The sequence below is a fragment of the Mytilus galloprovincialis genome, chromosome 7 (genome assembly GCF_965363235.1).
Source record: "Mytilus galloprovincialis chromosome 7, xbMytGall1.hap1.1, whole genome shotgun sequence".
Taxonomy (NCBI): domain Eukaryota; kingdom Metazoa; phylum Mollusca; class Bivalvia; order Mytilida; family Mytilidae; genus Mytilus; species Mytilus galloprovincialis.
In genome coordinates, this window is record NC_134844.1 from 80,768,285 (window position 1) to 80,785,511 (window position 17,227).

General features: G+C 31.7%; 2 protein-coding genes across 7 annotated transcripts in view; one reads left to right on the forward strand and one right to left on the reverse strand.

The window, feature by feature from the left end:
* The window catches only part of LOC143083780 (uncharacterized), a 51,805-nt gene that overhangs the window by 8,398 nt on the left and 26,180 nt on the right, over positions 1-17,227 (reverse strand). For 4 of the 5 annotated variants that reach the window (XM_076260100.1, XM_076260102.1, XM_076260099.1 and 1 more), the window contains exons 11-19: positions 16,612-16,768; positions 12,889-13,062; positions 11,693-11,814; positions 10,534-10,742; positions 8,208-9,494; positions 7,512-7,608; positions 6,622-6,758; positions 4,451-4,529; positions 1,661-1,729 (exon numbers count right to left, since the gene is read on the reverse strand). In XM_076260100.1, coding sequence (XP_076116215.1) covers positions 1,661-1,729; positions 4,451-4,529; positions 6,622-6,758; positions 7,512-7,608; positions 8,208-9,494; positions 10,534-10,742; positions 11,693-11,814; positions 12,889-13,062; positions 16,612-16,768 — 2,331 coding nt within the window. The remainder of the gene's footprint in view (positions 1-1,660; positions 1,730-4,450; positions 4,530-6,621; positions 6,759-7,511; positions 7,609-8,207; positions 9,495-10,533; positions 10,743-11,692; positions 11,815-12,888; positions 13,063-16,611; positions 16,769-17,227) is intronic. The other variant, XM_076260103.1, reaches the window with a different exon arrangement.
* Positions 294-17,227, forward strand: part of LOC143083781 (BTB/POZ domain-containing protein 3-like) — a 49,861-nt gene continuing 32,927 nt past the window's right edge. For both annotated transcript variants that reach the window (XM_076260107.1, XM_076260104.1), the window contains exon 1: positions 294-433. The gene's annotated coding sequence lies outside the window, so the exon portion shown is untranslated. The remainder of the gene's footprint in view (positions 434-17,227) is intronic.

Here is a 17,227-nt window from a genome sequence, read left to right on the forward strand (position 1 = left end):
TGTTAATAACGCTAAATTGAGAAAATCTGTCTTTGATATTCGTATATATATTGATCAATTAGTGCTCCTCTATTTTAAAAGGTTTACAATATTTGCATATATTTTTTGGTGATTGCAATTATTTCTTAATTTGTATAATTTTTCAATATATTATATTGTCAAAATGTTAAGACAAACACCAAGATATGTTATATATATATTGATATTCTTGAAAATAATAAAATAATTATATTTTTTATAACATTCCTTTCGCAAAGATCGATAGGGGAGATAATCGTCATTTGTTTACTGTCTATACAAAGAACAGAAACAGGATGGTTTTTACCAAAGTATATGATATATAATACTTGTTTTGTTATTTTACATACACGAGTGAAATGTAAACCAGATAATGATTTTAACAGAGTGGATCTTATGGTGTAATAATGAAAATGTAAGTCGTGAAATCTCACTGTCACACTGGAGTTGATGTGTTCTGAACTTCTGTACTCGGATCTGTTCTAAACAGCTTTGCACACCTATTAAACGTGGTTTCCTTCTACTTTGAATGAAATAATTAAAAAAACATAGATAATCGACCGTGAATTGTCTCCATAGCAAAATAATTGAAACAGTAAAACGGTATGACTTGTATAACTTTCGAGGCACCAGTTCTATAAATATTCTGAGCATTTGTTTACATGAGATAAATATAGAAAGGGAGATTCCGCGATTTTAACTTTTATTTCAATGTGAAAAAAAACAAGTTTTAAGGACTGTGCTTACCTGCTTTTGTGGTTTGTGCTTCATTTTTTCAACAATATACACATTTTTAATGAAAGAAATATTTCTCAACACAATCTGGCTGCTATCGTCTGCTCTCATGGAACTTTTCAAAAACTCTATGGAGTACGTATTCCGATCTCGCATTCGATCTTGTTTATCAACGACATGCGGACGCAGAGACACAATCATGCAGCAATAAATGTGATTATATTCTTACTACAAATATTATTAAACTAATTTCCGGGCCATTTTTTATTAAATTCATACTGTTTCTATGTTAAGAAATAGGCTAACCTGTTCGTGAATTGACGACAACGTTTAAGAAGTGCAATTGTCCTTTGAAATCAGCTCACATTCCGTTAAATTTCATACCATGCGCATGCAAGAAACAAAAAGATATTTGAGTATGTTATGTGTTTATTCGTTTGAAAGATTGTGTATAAATATGAAGTTGTTTCTTGCATGCGCACATAGTTTATTTAATGTAAATTTGACAAATTTTCATAAATTTTGCGGGAAAACGTCTTAAATAGGCACGAAAACGTTGTTATTGTGACGTCATTGACGCAAAATGTTGGAAAAATAATATCAAAACTTGAAGCTTTCATCCTAAAGTATTCAAAAAGTACAAGTTTTTAATTTTTCATGTGTTTTAAAATTTCCGAAAAAAATAGGCCAAAAAGGGGTCTTAACGCCCCTACTCCTTTGGTTTCACAGGAGAAGATTTTTGTAAAAGTTATCGACAAAGGACTACGACTGAAGATGACGGAACGGACGCCAAGTGATGAGAAAAAATCACAATGCCATTTGGGCCAAGGTAAGCTAAAAAAGGCTGATGGCCTTTAATAATGAATCCAATTTAGATTTTTTTTTACAAAAACATAAATATTCATACCTGTTTTTAATGCACTGGTTGCCTGCAGTTGGTACTCTTGAAGGCTCAAGATTTTCATTATTCAAATGTCTAGAAAAAAACATTTTAATGTATAATTTTATGACAGCACTCATAAAAAATTCTAAATTAGAAACAATCATAATTTGAATACTGTCAAAATGGAGTTTCATTAATGCCAGAGTGTGTATGTTTAAACTGGACAATTTCTTCATTGGTTTTCTTCTGATCATGATCATTTTGTTATCTTCCAACACATTTTTCTTACAGTGAATTATGGTTGTGGCAAGATGTCGCTTGTTTTTCTTGTGTGCGCATCATCTTCCTAACCATTAAAGATTACAACAAAATATTTCACCCATTTGCTCGTTATATACTCAGGATCCTAAGAATAAATTTGACCAAAGCAGGCCCGAGACTCCACATGAAATTTATTTCCCCTTTTGTATTCTAAATAAGAAAAATGTAATTGTAACTGGTAAACCATAAGTGATAGTCTTGAGTCTTTTGAATTGAGGTCTTTGGTCCCCATAAAGAAAATTGGATCAAGATCAGATTCTGAATTTGTATTTTGGCTTAATATTGCTTCTTTTCAGAAGCCGTATAAGATTTCAACTAAATATTTTTACAAAACTGATATTTGCAACATATTTATGTTTCATGCATATTATGGATAAAATGGTGTGTTGACATTTGATTGGAGTTTTTCCCTTCTTATACTGTGGATTAATTATTATTGGTTGGGTACTAATTTTCATGGATTTCGTGGCTATGTATAAACCAAGAAATTAAATGTTCAACAATTGACAGATTTTCATAAGGCTTGTTTGCAGACATCAGCAAAACCACGAAATCAAATATCCACGAACATATAAGTTTTCCTCAATCCACGAAAATTGGTACCAAGGAAAATAAATGAATCCACAATACTCAAAATAAGCTGTGTTGGGAACTCATTTCAGTTACATAGTAGAGACTAAGGGTCATTTGATTTCAGATTCTTGCTCTATGACCCTAAAATTTAGTTCAAGGTCAAAGGTAAAATTGAAGTTCTAGGTTTTGACCTTTATTATAGATTCATTTTTATACATATAACATATAACCTTAAAAATGTCAACCAGAAGTGACCTTTTTAATCCAGAAGTAGCAATTTATCTCCCTTATTTTAAGCAAAAGTATATGGAAACTCTAAATTTGGAGAATCAGAGTAAAGTAAGCTATTTTTTGACACCAGAAGTAACTTTCATTTAACTGGAAACAGCTTATTATCTCCCTTATTTGATAAAAAAAGTTTCTCAAACATTGTATTTTCAAAATCAGTTTGTGTTGAGCTATCATTTAAGGCCATACATATTGTTTTCTTATCAAAATTTTCTTATGTTAACATGGTTAAGTTCATTTGAGTGGAAAGACCTTCAATTGTTCTTTGAACAATAGGTTTTTTGTTTGTTTTTTTATAAAATCTCTATTCAACATTGTTGTTGGCCTGTTTACTCAAATTTTGACTTATAAAGATTGGCATCATTTTAAATACATCCCACAATTTTAACCATCACACTTGATCCACAGAACATGTAAATGTCAAATGTCGTAACTCTATAAAACTTGATCATTCTAAGCCTAAGCTCACCAATTCTCTTTTCCAATATTTAATGATACAAGTTGTCATATGCTACTTGATGAATAGACTTCAATTGGCATGTTATTGAAAACATCAAAAGAAAATTCTATTGATTTGCACAGAATTTGAAATGTATTATTTAAAATTACATAAGTCATCTTTGAAGCAGTTGTTGCATCCAGTCATTAAAGTATTCTTAAAACCATGTCTTAGCATAACAATGAAATTTTACTTAAAACCCAATACATAATTAGTTATGTATTTCTAATGAACAATGAATGCACATTCTTTTAAGTACTGAGAAAATTCATGTAACAACTACTTGTTCTCATGAAATATCGGCTCTGGTCGTGGATGGTTAATTGATGTATTTACATAACCAAACACAATATTGCTTTGACATTTGATCATTTTCCATATGTTATGTAAATTCTGATCATTATCAATATTTGCCTTGATCTATATGTAAAAAAAAAAGAGTGAATGGTTAAAAAAAAGAACTCTTAACATTTATGTAAGAGAAAGAACAGGTTGTATTAGGACAACAAATCAATATGCACCACAACTGAAAAATAAAAACAAGAACAGCTGTTTTATTGCTATTATTTTCTTTATTTTTTTGGTAAAGGAGTTTTGGATAACAGTGATGCAAGTTTTCATGAATCTCTACCTTTTTGGACTTCATTGAAATATTTGTGTCAGAAATCTGTAACACTTCCTTAGTTGTTTCTGAAAAGTCTAAAGAAAAGGCATTCTGATTCTCTAAAATCTGCTAAATGAATTGAAATATTTTTTACAAAGCCTCTGTTGGAGTACATACATGCCATTATTGATTCTTATCCCCTCTGCCAGAAATCTAGAGGCTCGAAGGCGGTCACATTGCTAACCTTAACTCCATCATGCCTAATATAATCTCAAAAATGGCCAACTTCATTCAAAAAAGCTTATTTAGTCGTCTTGACTACTTCAAGTTAATACCATTGTCAGCATTACATGGACTTTTATAGCTGACTATGCTGTTTGGGCTCTGCTCATTGTTGAAGGCCGTACGGTGACCTATAGTTGTTAATTTCTGTGTCATTTTGGTCTAATGTGGAGAGTGGTCTCATTGGCAATCATACCACATCTTCTTTTTTATAATTACTCAGTATTAAGCTATGAATGAAAATTACCTTATTTTAGTTCTATATCTGGCAGCTTTTGTTGGTTGCATGTAGCTTGGCTGCTGTGTTTGTTGATTTCTTGTCTTTCCTGCAATAGAATTGTTTCAAAATTGTCACCACAGTAATTAATCATCTAAGCGATATTTAAAGATAAAGGTTAGGTTGTTCCTGTAAACGTGCATGTTTATATACTTTTTAATGATTCTATTTATACCAAGAAAGATTGTCCTATTACTTATAGTAACGAAAAAAATCATGTGGTAAAATCTAAACACATTTTTTAGGCAGTTATTGAACAGGAAGTTTTCTCATTTTATTTCTTTAACTTTTGTCATTTTTGGGGCCTTTTATTGCTGACTATGAGCCTATGAGGTTTTGCTTGATGTTGAATATAAGTTATATGGTTCGCTACTGACCCCATACGGATCCATAGAGGGTTAGTATAATTCATAGGAGGTGAGGCCGGGAGGCCAAATCCCCTATGGATTTTATTCACCCTCTATGGTCCGTAGGGGGCCAGTAGTTAACCCTATAACAAATTTATCGCACGCTGGACTTTTTCTGCTGCGTTTTGTTGAAAAATAAACAATGAAACACAACAACATTAATAGATGACGTCACCATTAACGCGTCATGAACCCCCTATGAAATTTACTAACCCCATACAGTCTCATAGGGGGTCACCACGTGATGGCGTTAAACCAATCACGTGATATTTTACTCGCGGTGTGATAATGCCATACAGTGATTTTATACCAGATAAAGATCTTCTACCTTCTGGAACAGGAAGCTTTATACAAAAAACTATTGTAATGACCTCGTCACTGCTTTATTAGCATCCTAAAATTTGTCGATCTGAGACAATTGTCACAGGAGACAAAAATTACAGACAAACAAATTGCACACAACATGTTCTGATTCACTTTTGACACTGTGTGTTACTCTTGCACAAATTCATTGAAAATTCAAGTTTGTTTATATGGCATTACACAGTAGCTGATTGGTACATGTAACAAATCTCTTTTAAAACAAATCTATAAACCATCAGTATATGTAAATTTATTAACCCTCATACCCTTCCTAAGGAAAACTATAATACTCAAGGAAACTATTTAAACGGGCACTAGCTACGAGATATATGAAAAATCTAATATATTATTTATTTTTGCTCTATCACCAATGAAACGCAAAATGTGAAATAATAATTCCCTTTTAGCAGCCAATATGGTTCTATTTTGTCAAAATAAGCAAAAAAACATTGATTATGAATTCACTTGCAAGTGAATGATTCGACCTCATTGAATCTGAATTCTTGTGAACTTCAATTTAACCCCTTAGCTTGAGATGTATAACATGTGAATTGTATGAGTAAAGTTATTTAAAGGAAAAGAATGTCAACATTGAAAGTGAAACAAAGGTAAATTATTTGATTGACTGATTCGATCCACACAAAAATATTCTTATACAGATAAAAACGAGGATAAACATTTATTTGTCATCTATAATATGATATTAAATAGACCTAGAATAATTCAACAGCACAATTTTGCTTAATCTATTTATATCTATATTTATGTTTACATCGCTTATATGGATTGGTCATCGGATGACTATAGAGGTCAACTCGATAATTAATTAGATGGCGTCTAGACTCAAATACACACAAAACAGAGCTATGTATGCCTGTGCCCTGTTTATTGCTTAATTTGGACTTTTAAAACTTTGGATAAATGTTTTACATTGTTATAAATCAAATATGAGAATTTGATTAAAATTAGTGAACATGAATTTGACAGCTAGTGCCCATTTAAGGAAAACTGTAATACCCTGGAATACTATAAAGGATAATAAGAAAACAAATAGATAAAAGCACACTTTATTGTAGGTGCATTATGCCATACGGTAGAGGATTTTCTGAAACTTTCTTGAAAAACTTAATAAGTGGTATTAGGCGGGAGATACATCAGTATCTCCCGCCTAATACCACTTATTCAAATTCATAATAATACTCCTAACTACCCATTATTCTGTCCCTTTGCTATGATGTGATTTTCTGTGGATGTGAGGGGGAACTTGGTGAGAGAGGCTTATGAGAGTGGCTGGCAGAGGAAGGTAAGCAAAATACATTCCCCTCTGATCAACATGATTAAATACCCCACAAATGTTATCATTATACTTACTTGGATCAGTATGCCATCTTTCCATTAGAGAAGGTAATCCAAACTCGTTCAGCTTCTTACACGTTTTCTTGATCTCTTCACTGTTATCTCCAAACAAATTCTCTTTCTTCATCATCATCTTACTGCCTACACTTTGTCTATAAATGTAAATGTAAGTAAAAGTAAAATGTATAATCAAATCTCTTTTTATTCACATTGTAAACATAATGACACAGAACCTTTTTTATTTTTTGTAATTGCATGTATCAATCTTAAAATTCAACACATATATTGTCAAAATCAAAAATAATCAAAATTCCAAGGAACATTAATGTTTGATAAAACTTAAGTTTGAACTTCCTCTAGCAAAGTTGCCCTATGATGGTTTTGTCTCTGTTTAGGCCTTATAGGTTTTCGTATTCTAGTGAAAAGTCATGATTTATTAATGTAGTAAACTTTGGTTTTCAAAGATAAAAGTATCAACTTTATATGAATTTTTACTGTGACAGTGCATTCATTAGTTACTCATTGTACATAAATTTTCGTACGTCTTTTGGGTACAAGTGAACCACAAATCTAAATGTTAAAAAAGGTACACATTTCTTAGGCTTGTATGAAGGCATTTGTTAAACCATGGAATCAAATATCGAAGAAAATATAGTTTTTCTTAATTAACGAAAATTTGTTACACATTCTACAATTTTTGTTTTGGGATTGCAAAATACCCGGCTGGCTAAAAAAAAAAAATTGGAAGCTGTGAATGAAATATTTATTGTTGTTTTAACATTCTCCTTAGTTAATGCTTCCATTAAGCAAGCTCCATCATGAATATTTGTCTATAAAATAATCAATGTTATAGCTTTCTGTAAAAAATATGCCTATATTTTTTAGTATGTAGTGTAAGTACTGACCTCAGATTTTGTTCACTTAGTGGTGTGTTGTTATTCATTTCTTTCAGTGGAGTCCTTACAACTTGTGGTGACTGAACGACTTCTGAATAGCTACGTGCTATAATGATAAAGAAAAGAATATACAGCAAAACCAAAAATAACAGTAGGAAATAGTTTCCTCTTACCATCAGGTCATATTTATTACATGTATTATTGGTATCTTATTAAAACCACAAAGATATGCTCTATTGGCAAGTGCTGAGTTATATGATTTTCATTTTACCCATACTCTTTGTTTTCATCTCTGTCAGAAGGGGAAAAAAGATATTGTAATATCAGAACACTCTGGTGAACAAGCTTAAAACGTATCTTTGTTGGTATGCGACATCAATGTTTTCTATTCTTACAATGAAAATAATGGTAAAAGTTTTTGTTTTCTGTATTGTGAATGGTTTGAAGATTACTGCTGGACATAAACTTCCTTCTTTTCATCATTTTCTCAAAAATTAAATACAAGAAAATAAAGAAAAAGCTCTAGGACATTGAAATTAAAGAAAAGGTGCTTCATGCCAAGCAAACAATTTTTTTTATTTGTTGTCACAAAACATTTTAGAAAAGAAAAGACATACTTAAACACAAAAATACATTTATAATTAATTGCGGCCACTGAGCTGTGTTAGCTGTGCTAGTAAATCAAAAAAGTTTTGAATGACTCACCTTTCCTTACAGAATCTGGTGTACAGGGCAAACCACCAAATGTTATGGATCTTACAGCATGACTTTTACTATCAGATGAGAATCCATCAGTTTGAAAGTCTGGTGTTTCCATGGTTACAGTCTGTGATGTTACATATCCTGCTGATTCTAAAGTATCTGTGTTAATGGTCTGGAATGTCAAATTATCATTACTTGACTGATTTGTTCTAGATAAAAAGACAGGTTCATCTGGTGTTTTTCTCACAGCATTGATTAAGTTAGAATGATGACTGGGAGACCTATTTTGTAGACTACATCTCTCTTGTGAGACGACAATATTTGATATTCGTAACCTATCATCAACATTGTTACTAGCTTGCAACACACATGTAGTTCCTGTTAAATTGTTCTGTGACTGGAGAGCAAAACTGTCACACACCGGTTGATACTGAGATTGCAATTCAGTCATTCCATTACTCTGAGATTGTAGTGCAGTCACACTAGCATTGGAGTGTGAATCGTTAACACTAAAAGGAGACTGCAATGTAGACAGCAGACAGCATTGATTATTTACAGAGACAGTGGAATCACAGCCGTTCAAAGCAGCAACATGTGGCTTCATATTTATAGCACTATCAGTATTCTGACACAGACTACTTTGTATATTAGTACTTGTATTATTTACAAACAGTTTTGTATTTCCATTTGGCACGCTAGAGTTACTTTGATCATAATTAAATGACCTTGAAAATTTGTCAGCAATAACTGGTGTCCTTGCTATGATTTCTGGATCCTTGTCACTGGTATCCATCAATGTGAATGTAGAGTTTTGTTCGTCTGATTTATTTTCCTCTAAAGTAAAAGTTGAATCAAGTGACTGACTAGTGTGAGGGACATCACTGTTTTTCACTAAACTACATGATTTATTTTCTAATCTTAAAGCATTTTGAAGCATATGATTGTTAAATGTTAAATTTTGTTTATTTACACTAGAATCTACTGTTAAAACAGAACATGTTGTAGAAGAGCAAGTTATTTCTGCACTTTTTGTACAAGGAACCAGTCTCTCTGGTATGACTGGTACAGTGTTTGCATCATTTGTCTGGTTACATATCACAGTTGTCTCCCTTGAAGGATGAGATTTATTTAGAAATGGTGTATGACCAGCTGTGGATGTTGACTTGTAGCTGTATGAATTTCCTTCACTTTCTGTATCAGTTGAATGTTTCAAAGAACTAATATGTCCAGTCTCTTTATTGCACAATAATGATTCAGATGCTGTACCTGTTTCTGATCCCATTATACACTCTGAAAGAAAGCATTTAAAACATTACAGTAACTTTTCTTTACAGAATATTTGTAATCACAGTACACAATCCTTACAGCGTATGCCAGTAATGATATTACCAAGCTTGTAAATTTTACAATCTATTATGAAAAATTCTGTCCAAAAATGTGTTAGACTTATGGACTATAATTGAGTTTCGGTGGACAGTTGTCTCTTAGGCAATCAAACCATATATTCTTATTTTCATAGTGTTTTTAACCATGGCTAAATATTCAATAATTTCTTGCTCGTTTTCTTTCAAATCTTGTGGATTAGGGTAAATATTTTCCCCCTTTTTTTTTGACAATATATTTAACCTATAAGTAATAATTATCTCTGGCAAACTTAAGAGAAGCTTTCTGTTGCTGTCATTAAGCTCATACAGATTTGCACTGCTAAAATTGGTCACTTTTTTTAGTACATGTACAACCATTACCAGCACTCATAATTCATTGACTAGTCCTGTACAGGACTAAACTACTGCCACAACTCCACAAAAATGTCAAATATTACATTTGATGTATTTGTGCAGTCAAATAAAACTTAAGCTTTAAAACATTAGTTTGTAAGTATTTTTTCTTCAAGAAAAATCATATATAATTAAACTGATGTCATAGAGGCTTAATATTTGTACTTCTATCATCTTTTATTCTATTGGTAAGTATCAAGTTTTCAAAAACCAGTTAGAACATCTGAAAAGAAATTATTACACAAGTCCTAGAAGAAAATATTCATATTTATACGCTAGAAAAGTTTTCTGTTTGCTGAGTGAAATGACAAATGTCAAAACATATTTTTTATCAAACATTTTGGTTATCAGTGACGCATAAACTGTTCTTCATAATTATTACAGATTTCTGAGAATTCTACATAGGACCATACAACATGACCATTTATAATTGTTAACAATTAAAATAGAAAATCTGTGTGCCTGGGTTTACATGAAATAGCAATTTCATCAATATTTCCTATCACACATTTTTATTAGCTCTGATTGATATATAAGTATATTGTTTCTACCTGAAGGAAAGCTTTTGAAGTCTAGGAGACCAGATAGACAGAATGACTGGTTACCAGCTGTGAATGTTTGATCAGCAAATGACACTTCCCTCCCTTCAGCCATGCTTTGGATCTGTTGATATTCCCCTTCCAGATCAGAGGTTAACATACCATATCCTTTGATAATTAAATGTTGCTGTTTCACCAGATGTAACAGGCTGGTAATCATTCTATACAAGTCAAATATTACTATTAGAAAATAAGAGATTTTACATTGATCATCTCAACTATAAAACACTGAAATTGATCATACAATATTTATCTTAACTTTCTCATAAATTTATCTCAGTCACAAGCATACTTCATAAATTTTAATCACATTTCAAAATCATAGATGCAGCAGAGCAACTTAAAGCTTTTAAAAGGAGTAGTTTCAGGTAGGTTCCATAAGGACATAAGGTCCTAAATTGTCTGTATAAAATTTAAAATTAGGTTTAATTGACCTATACCAAAATAAATCAGCACAATATCAAAACATTCTCTCTGTTCTTGACATCACAAATAGCACTCATTTTGATTTTCCAAGAAAATTCAATGAAAATGAATAAATTTCCATTGATTTCTTTAATAGTAAATATAGAGCGCAGGTGTTGACAAAAAAAAATCTGTTAACATAGTCTTAGTTATGGCATTTTACATATCTGACACAAATATTTATTTTGATTAACCCCCTAATTCTATGCTTCCTAGGCATTATTTGGTTGAAATCAATACAATTTTGTCAAATTTTGCAGAAAATCAATGTTTTGACAGAAAAAAATAACCAGCACTTCCGTGTAAAACATTGACAAAAAACTTCTATTTAGCTTCCTTACATGTCTTTTCATCAACTTAAAACATTTTTTATCCTGAGACATTGAACTTAATAATCAGAGCCAGATATGGCCCTTTCCGATTCTACTCCTTTAATCTTTAAAACCTTAAACCTGTGAAAACAAGAAAATCAAATTCATCCTACACTGTTATATTATATTGTTTTTTCTGGTTTGTTTTTTTATGATACCATTAATTGCTCTATGTTTCCTATCCAAGAAATCAATGGAAATGAATCCATTTTCATGGGAAATAAAAAATAATAACAATATACAAACTTTTTAAAGATATCTGAATTGTTATTTACCTTTCTGTTGACTGTATTTCTCTTTCCTGTGACTTCACCACCTTAGTCAGATATTTCACACAATACTGATTTTCTGTTAATGCCATACTTTTCTGATGTAGCTGTAAAGTTAACTTCAAATTCTGCCATAGGAAATAAAAATATCATACATAACAGAATAAAGTTCAGGAATATCTTTGCTAATGGCTGCCGCTTATTATTCAAAATTTGGAAAGCTAGTTCATGTTTGTGTTGTGTAAAAAAAAATCAAAGGTGGGAAAAAATCGTTTATCAACTTTTTTATGCATTGAAAGATATTTCACACAATACTGATTTTCTGTATTTGTGTTACCTGAACTTGTAAATCCTAAAGCACATCTGCAGAGCTTTAAGTTGATACAATTTCGATGACTTTAGAAACAACAAAAATACACTATAGTTGGATGCAATATATTGTGTAAGAAATTATGCAGGACTCTAAATCGCTTCTATGGGTGGCCACTCCCTGGGTACCATGTATGTTTGAATGGAATGCTATTTTGATCTCACATTCTTCAAAAAGTATAGTCAGTTGCAAAACAAATGTGGGTCCATGCACTCATTTGTGTAACAAGAAATAGAAGACTTTGATTTTTAAATGGTAGAGATCGCATTTCTCTTTATGCTTAATTCTTTGCAGTGTATTCTTAATGCAACATCATTCTGCAGCTTTTACCTGCAGTTCATTAAAAAAAGAATTACTGTCATATACAAACTCATTGATGATCTAAAAAGTAAGTCTTTATCTACAGTGGATTCATCATTATTTGTTGGATACCAATTTTTCATGGACTTTTTGGGTACAGGTAAACACGAAATTAAATGTTCAACGAATGACAAATTATATATAGGCTTGAATACAAACCTAGACAAAACATCGAAATTAGATATCCATGGACATGTAAGTTTTACTTTATCCACGAAAATTGGTACCCACGAAAAATGAATGAATCCACAGTACCTTTTATTATATGGGATTTTATTTAACCAATTTAAAGATGTTAGTGATATTTCCATAAGTTTTTTATGTTTATCATTAGCAACCTTCCAGATGCAACATGTTAAATTTGGATGCATTATTATCTGCCCTTTATACTTTAACTATTTATGATTTGTTGGGAAATTTTGATAAAAGTTTGATAGAAATTCTTCATTAACAACATACATGTATATCATACCTGCGTTTCTAGATTATCACCAGAACAGTTATGTTGTGATTTAACACTTTCTTCCATTTCTGCTACAGTTTTCCTATTTTCTAACAAACTTTTCATACATTTGTCCCTGTTGCCATGGAAATTATCCAAACGACTTCTTGATGAGGAAACCATCTTTTTAAGTTTATCTGCTAACTATAAAGAACCAAGAAGATAAACTTATTTTCCAATTTCATATATTAAAAATCATGGCAAGTATTTAGCAGGTGATCAGGTTTTCATCTACAAATGATACATCTTTAGGTTACAAGGAAGTCGTTTGATCTACAAATGATACATCTTTAGGTTACAAGGAAGTCATTTGATCTACAAATAACACATCTTAAGGTTACAAGAAAGTCATTTGATCTACAAATGATACATCTTTAGGTTACAAGGAAGTCATTTGATCTACAAATGATACATCTTTAGGTTACAAGGAAGTCATTTGATCTACAAATGATACATCTTTAGGTTACAAGGAAGTCATTTGATCTACAAATGATAGATCTTTAGGTTACAAGGAAGTCATTTGATCTACAAATGATACATCTTTAGGTTACAAGGAAGTCATTTGATCTAAAAATTATACATCTTTAGGTTACAAGGAAGTCATTTGATCTACAAATGATACATCTTTAGGTTACAAGGAAGTCATTTGATCTACAAATGATACATCTTTAGGCTACAAGGAAGTCATTTGATCTACAAATGATACATCTTTAGGTTACAAGGAAGACATTATTTACATAGGCGACAATGATAGCCTTTTTTGGTCCTGCGTTTTCACTATTAAAGATCCATTGAAAAAAAATTTAAAATCTGAATTATCAACACCTTTGGGTGTATTTGAAATGGAAAACACATCTGGTGCCGCAGCTTTTATGATAGAACTAGAGGCTCTAAAGAGCCTGTGTCGATCACCTTGGTATATGTGAATATTAAACAAAGGATTCATGACAAAATTGTGTTTTGGTGATGGTGATGTGTTTGTACATCTTACTTTACTGAACATTCTTGCTGCTTACAATTATCTCTATCTATAATGAACTTGGCCCAGTAATTTCAGTGGAAAATGTTAGTAAAAATTTACAAATTTTATGAAAATTGTTAAAAATTGACTATAAAGGACAATAACTCCTTAGGGGGTCAATTGACCATTTTGGTCATGTTGACTTATTTGCTGTTTACAGTTTATCTCTATCTATAATAATATTCAAGATAATAACATAAAACGGCAAAAATTTCTTAAAATTACCAATTTAGGGGCAGCAACCCAACAACCGGTTGTCCAATTCATCTCAAAATTTCAGGGCAGATAAATCTTGACCAGATAAACAATTTTACCCCCCATGTAAGATTTGCTCTAAATGCTTTGGTTTTTGAGTTATAAGCCAAAAGCTGCATTTTACCCCTTTGTTCTATTTTTAGCCGTGGCGGCCATCTTGGTTAGATAGCCGGGTCACCAGACACATTTTTTAAACTACATACCCCAAAGATGATGGTGGCAAAGTTTGGATTAATTTGGCCAAGTAGTTTCAGAGGAGAAGATTTTTGTAAAAGATAACTAAAGATTTACCAAAATTGACTATAAACATGATAAAGGGCAATAACTCCAGGGGTTAAGAAATTTTACTAAAGCTCACAAGCCCAGGGCTAATTGGTAGCAGGATTTTACTAGCCCTGTTGAAAGAATTAATAGCCCAACAAAACTGACCTACTAGCCCGAGTATGCCTTCCACATTCAGAGTTTCCTGCAATAAACAATGAATTCTATAAACTTGACAATTTTTATCCATTGTACAGTGGATTTTTTGCGAATTGGATACCCAAAACCCAAAATTAGCAGATATTATATTCAATTCGATAATTGAATACTCATTAAATATACTGTAATAATGACTTGCTCAACTCTCGACATGGTACAAGTCTTGACCACTTCTATACATGGTTATACAAAAGTATTATGCCTGGTATAAAAGGATTGGAGTAATTTTTATCAGATACATCATCATTTTTGTGTAAAAGAAATATCAGCTTGTTACATATAATGCTCATACTTGTTTTCAGTTTTAAAAATTCTATTTATTAAAACAAATCAAATGACCACAAATATATATGTGAATAAATATCACCTTCCATACTTTGTGTCTTTTATAATAGTTTTATAAACGAAGTACAGTAATATCCATATTTACATTTATTACAGGTAAGCTAATTATGCGCTATTAATAGATTCCAAACTGAGCAGTCTCTAAACTGAAATTGTATTTGTTATAAATTTTATTTCTTTAAAAATCAAATTCATTTGAATATCAACGAAGATAATCATAATCATAATGATGAAATATTATTGCATCAAGTTTAAGTTTTCTTAAGACTGTTAATGTATAGGTCATGGTTCTAGAGGCTTCTTCACAGTATGTAAACAAAAACAAAATGGCTACCATAACATGTGCACATGTAACAAATTTATATCTGACAAAGTCGGGTGTCTGCTGTTAAAAGGGGTTCACATTTATAATTCAATAAATTATTCAGAAGGAGGTACAATCTGGTTACATTATATTTCTCTGGTTGCATAAGCAATGTACAATACCCCTGTATTGAAAGTACGGGATCCTTCTACAAAATCAGTTCAAATTCTTGGAATCCCAGATGACGTAGTCGAATCTGATTGGCTCAGATATTATAGTGATGAGGGGATTTTCCACTTTATATTTTGACAACGCCAAGAATTTTTTGTTACTAGTCCGTCGTGCATATTGGGTTACAAGCTTTGGTTGCCCTAGGCCTAAATGTTGTAGTCCCGGGCGTCGGGCTAGTGGATTTTTTAACCCCTGAACTCCTAAAGGGGTCAACTGACCATTTTGGTCCTGTTGCCTTATTTGTAAATCTTACTTTGTTGAACATTTGTGCTTTTACAGTTTATCTCTATCTACAATAATAATTGCCTGCCACTTACTAGTTGTGCTACTTAATTGCCTGCCACTTACTAGTTGTGCTACTTAATTGCCTGCCACTTACTAGTTGTGTTACTTAATTGCCTGCCACTTACTAGTTGTGTTACTTAATTGCCTGCCTCTTACTAGTTGTGCTACTTAATTGCCTGCCACTTACTAGTTGTGTTACTTCATTGCCTGCCACTTACTAGTTGTGCTACTTAATTGCCTGCCACTTACTAGTTGTGCTACTAAACATATGTGTAGTGTATATCCTCAAGGTAATCATTTGTAGACAAATTCCAAGTAAGTATTGTACAGTTATCTCCCTCTTTGTTAGGTATTTTCATGTAGTTGGTTAGAATTTGAGACATGTTATTTTTTTTACATAATAGTATACTAGAAATTGCATGATACAGTTAATAAAGACATTTTGGTGATGCTTTCATTACTAAAAGAGTGATGGAATATGTTTCCCATTAGTAAGAAATAATATTTTTAAACATTCAATTGATTTGTTTAAATTCAGCAGTGCCTGAAACTGTCATAACACATGTCTTATTATTATTGTGCATTGTTAAACCATTCCAATCATAATTCTTTATGTTTTGAAACATTGGCTACCTATCTGAGAGTACCATGCATTACACACATGGGATACATTTATTATTTTTTTTCGTGAAAAGAAAGACTTATGATGCTAGAAATAATGGTTATGTTTACAATTGGTAAACATGTTGAGAATCTATATTATAACATTTACCCCTGAAGTATTATCACTAATTAAAGCCATTCTAGATAGACATTTTTCTTTCCTGTGGATTTTCCACTCCAAATCTCTACTCTTCAGCTCAGCATCTAAAAATTCTCTACAGAACTGTAGCCTAGTACAGAATACACCATCTAATTTTTCTTTCAGTCTGAAAAAAAAGAGATCTATGTTATAAACATTCTTAGAATTTGAATTTTAATACTAAAGAAGCGAATAAACTATTAATCTAATATATTATAAGCTGTCTAAACAATAACAAGGTAAAATTCTAGATGTATCTATATTTAGCTCAGACTCACAGATGTATCTATATTTAGCTCAGACTGACAGATGTACATGTCAATGGCTGTAAAAGTCTACCCACATACAAATTCTCCCTGTATCTATATTTAGCTCAGACTGACAGATGTGCATGTCAATGGCTGTAAAAGTCTACCCACATACAAATTCTCCCTGTATCTATATTTAGCTCAGACTCACAGATATACATGTCAATGGCTGTAAAAGTCTACCCACATACAAATTCTCCCTGTATCTATATTTAGCTCAGACTGACAGATGTACATGTCAATGGCTGTAAAAGTCTACCCACATACAAATTATATGT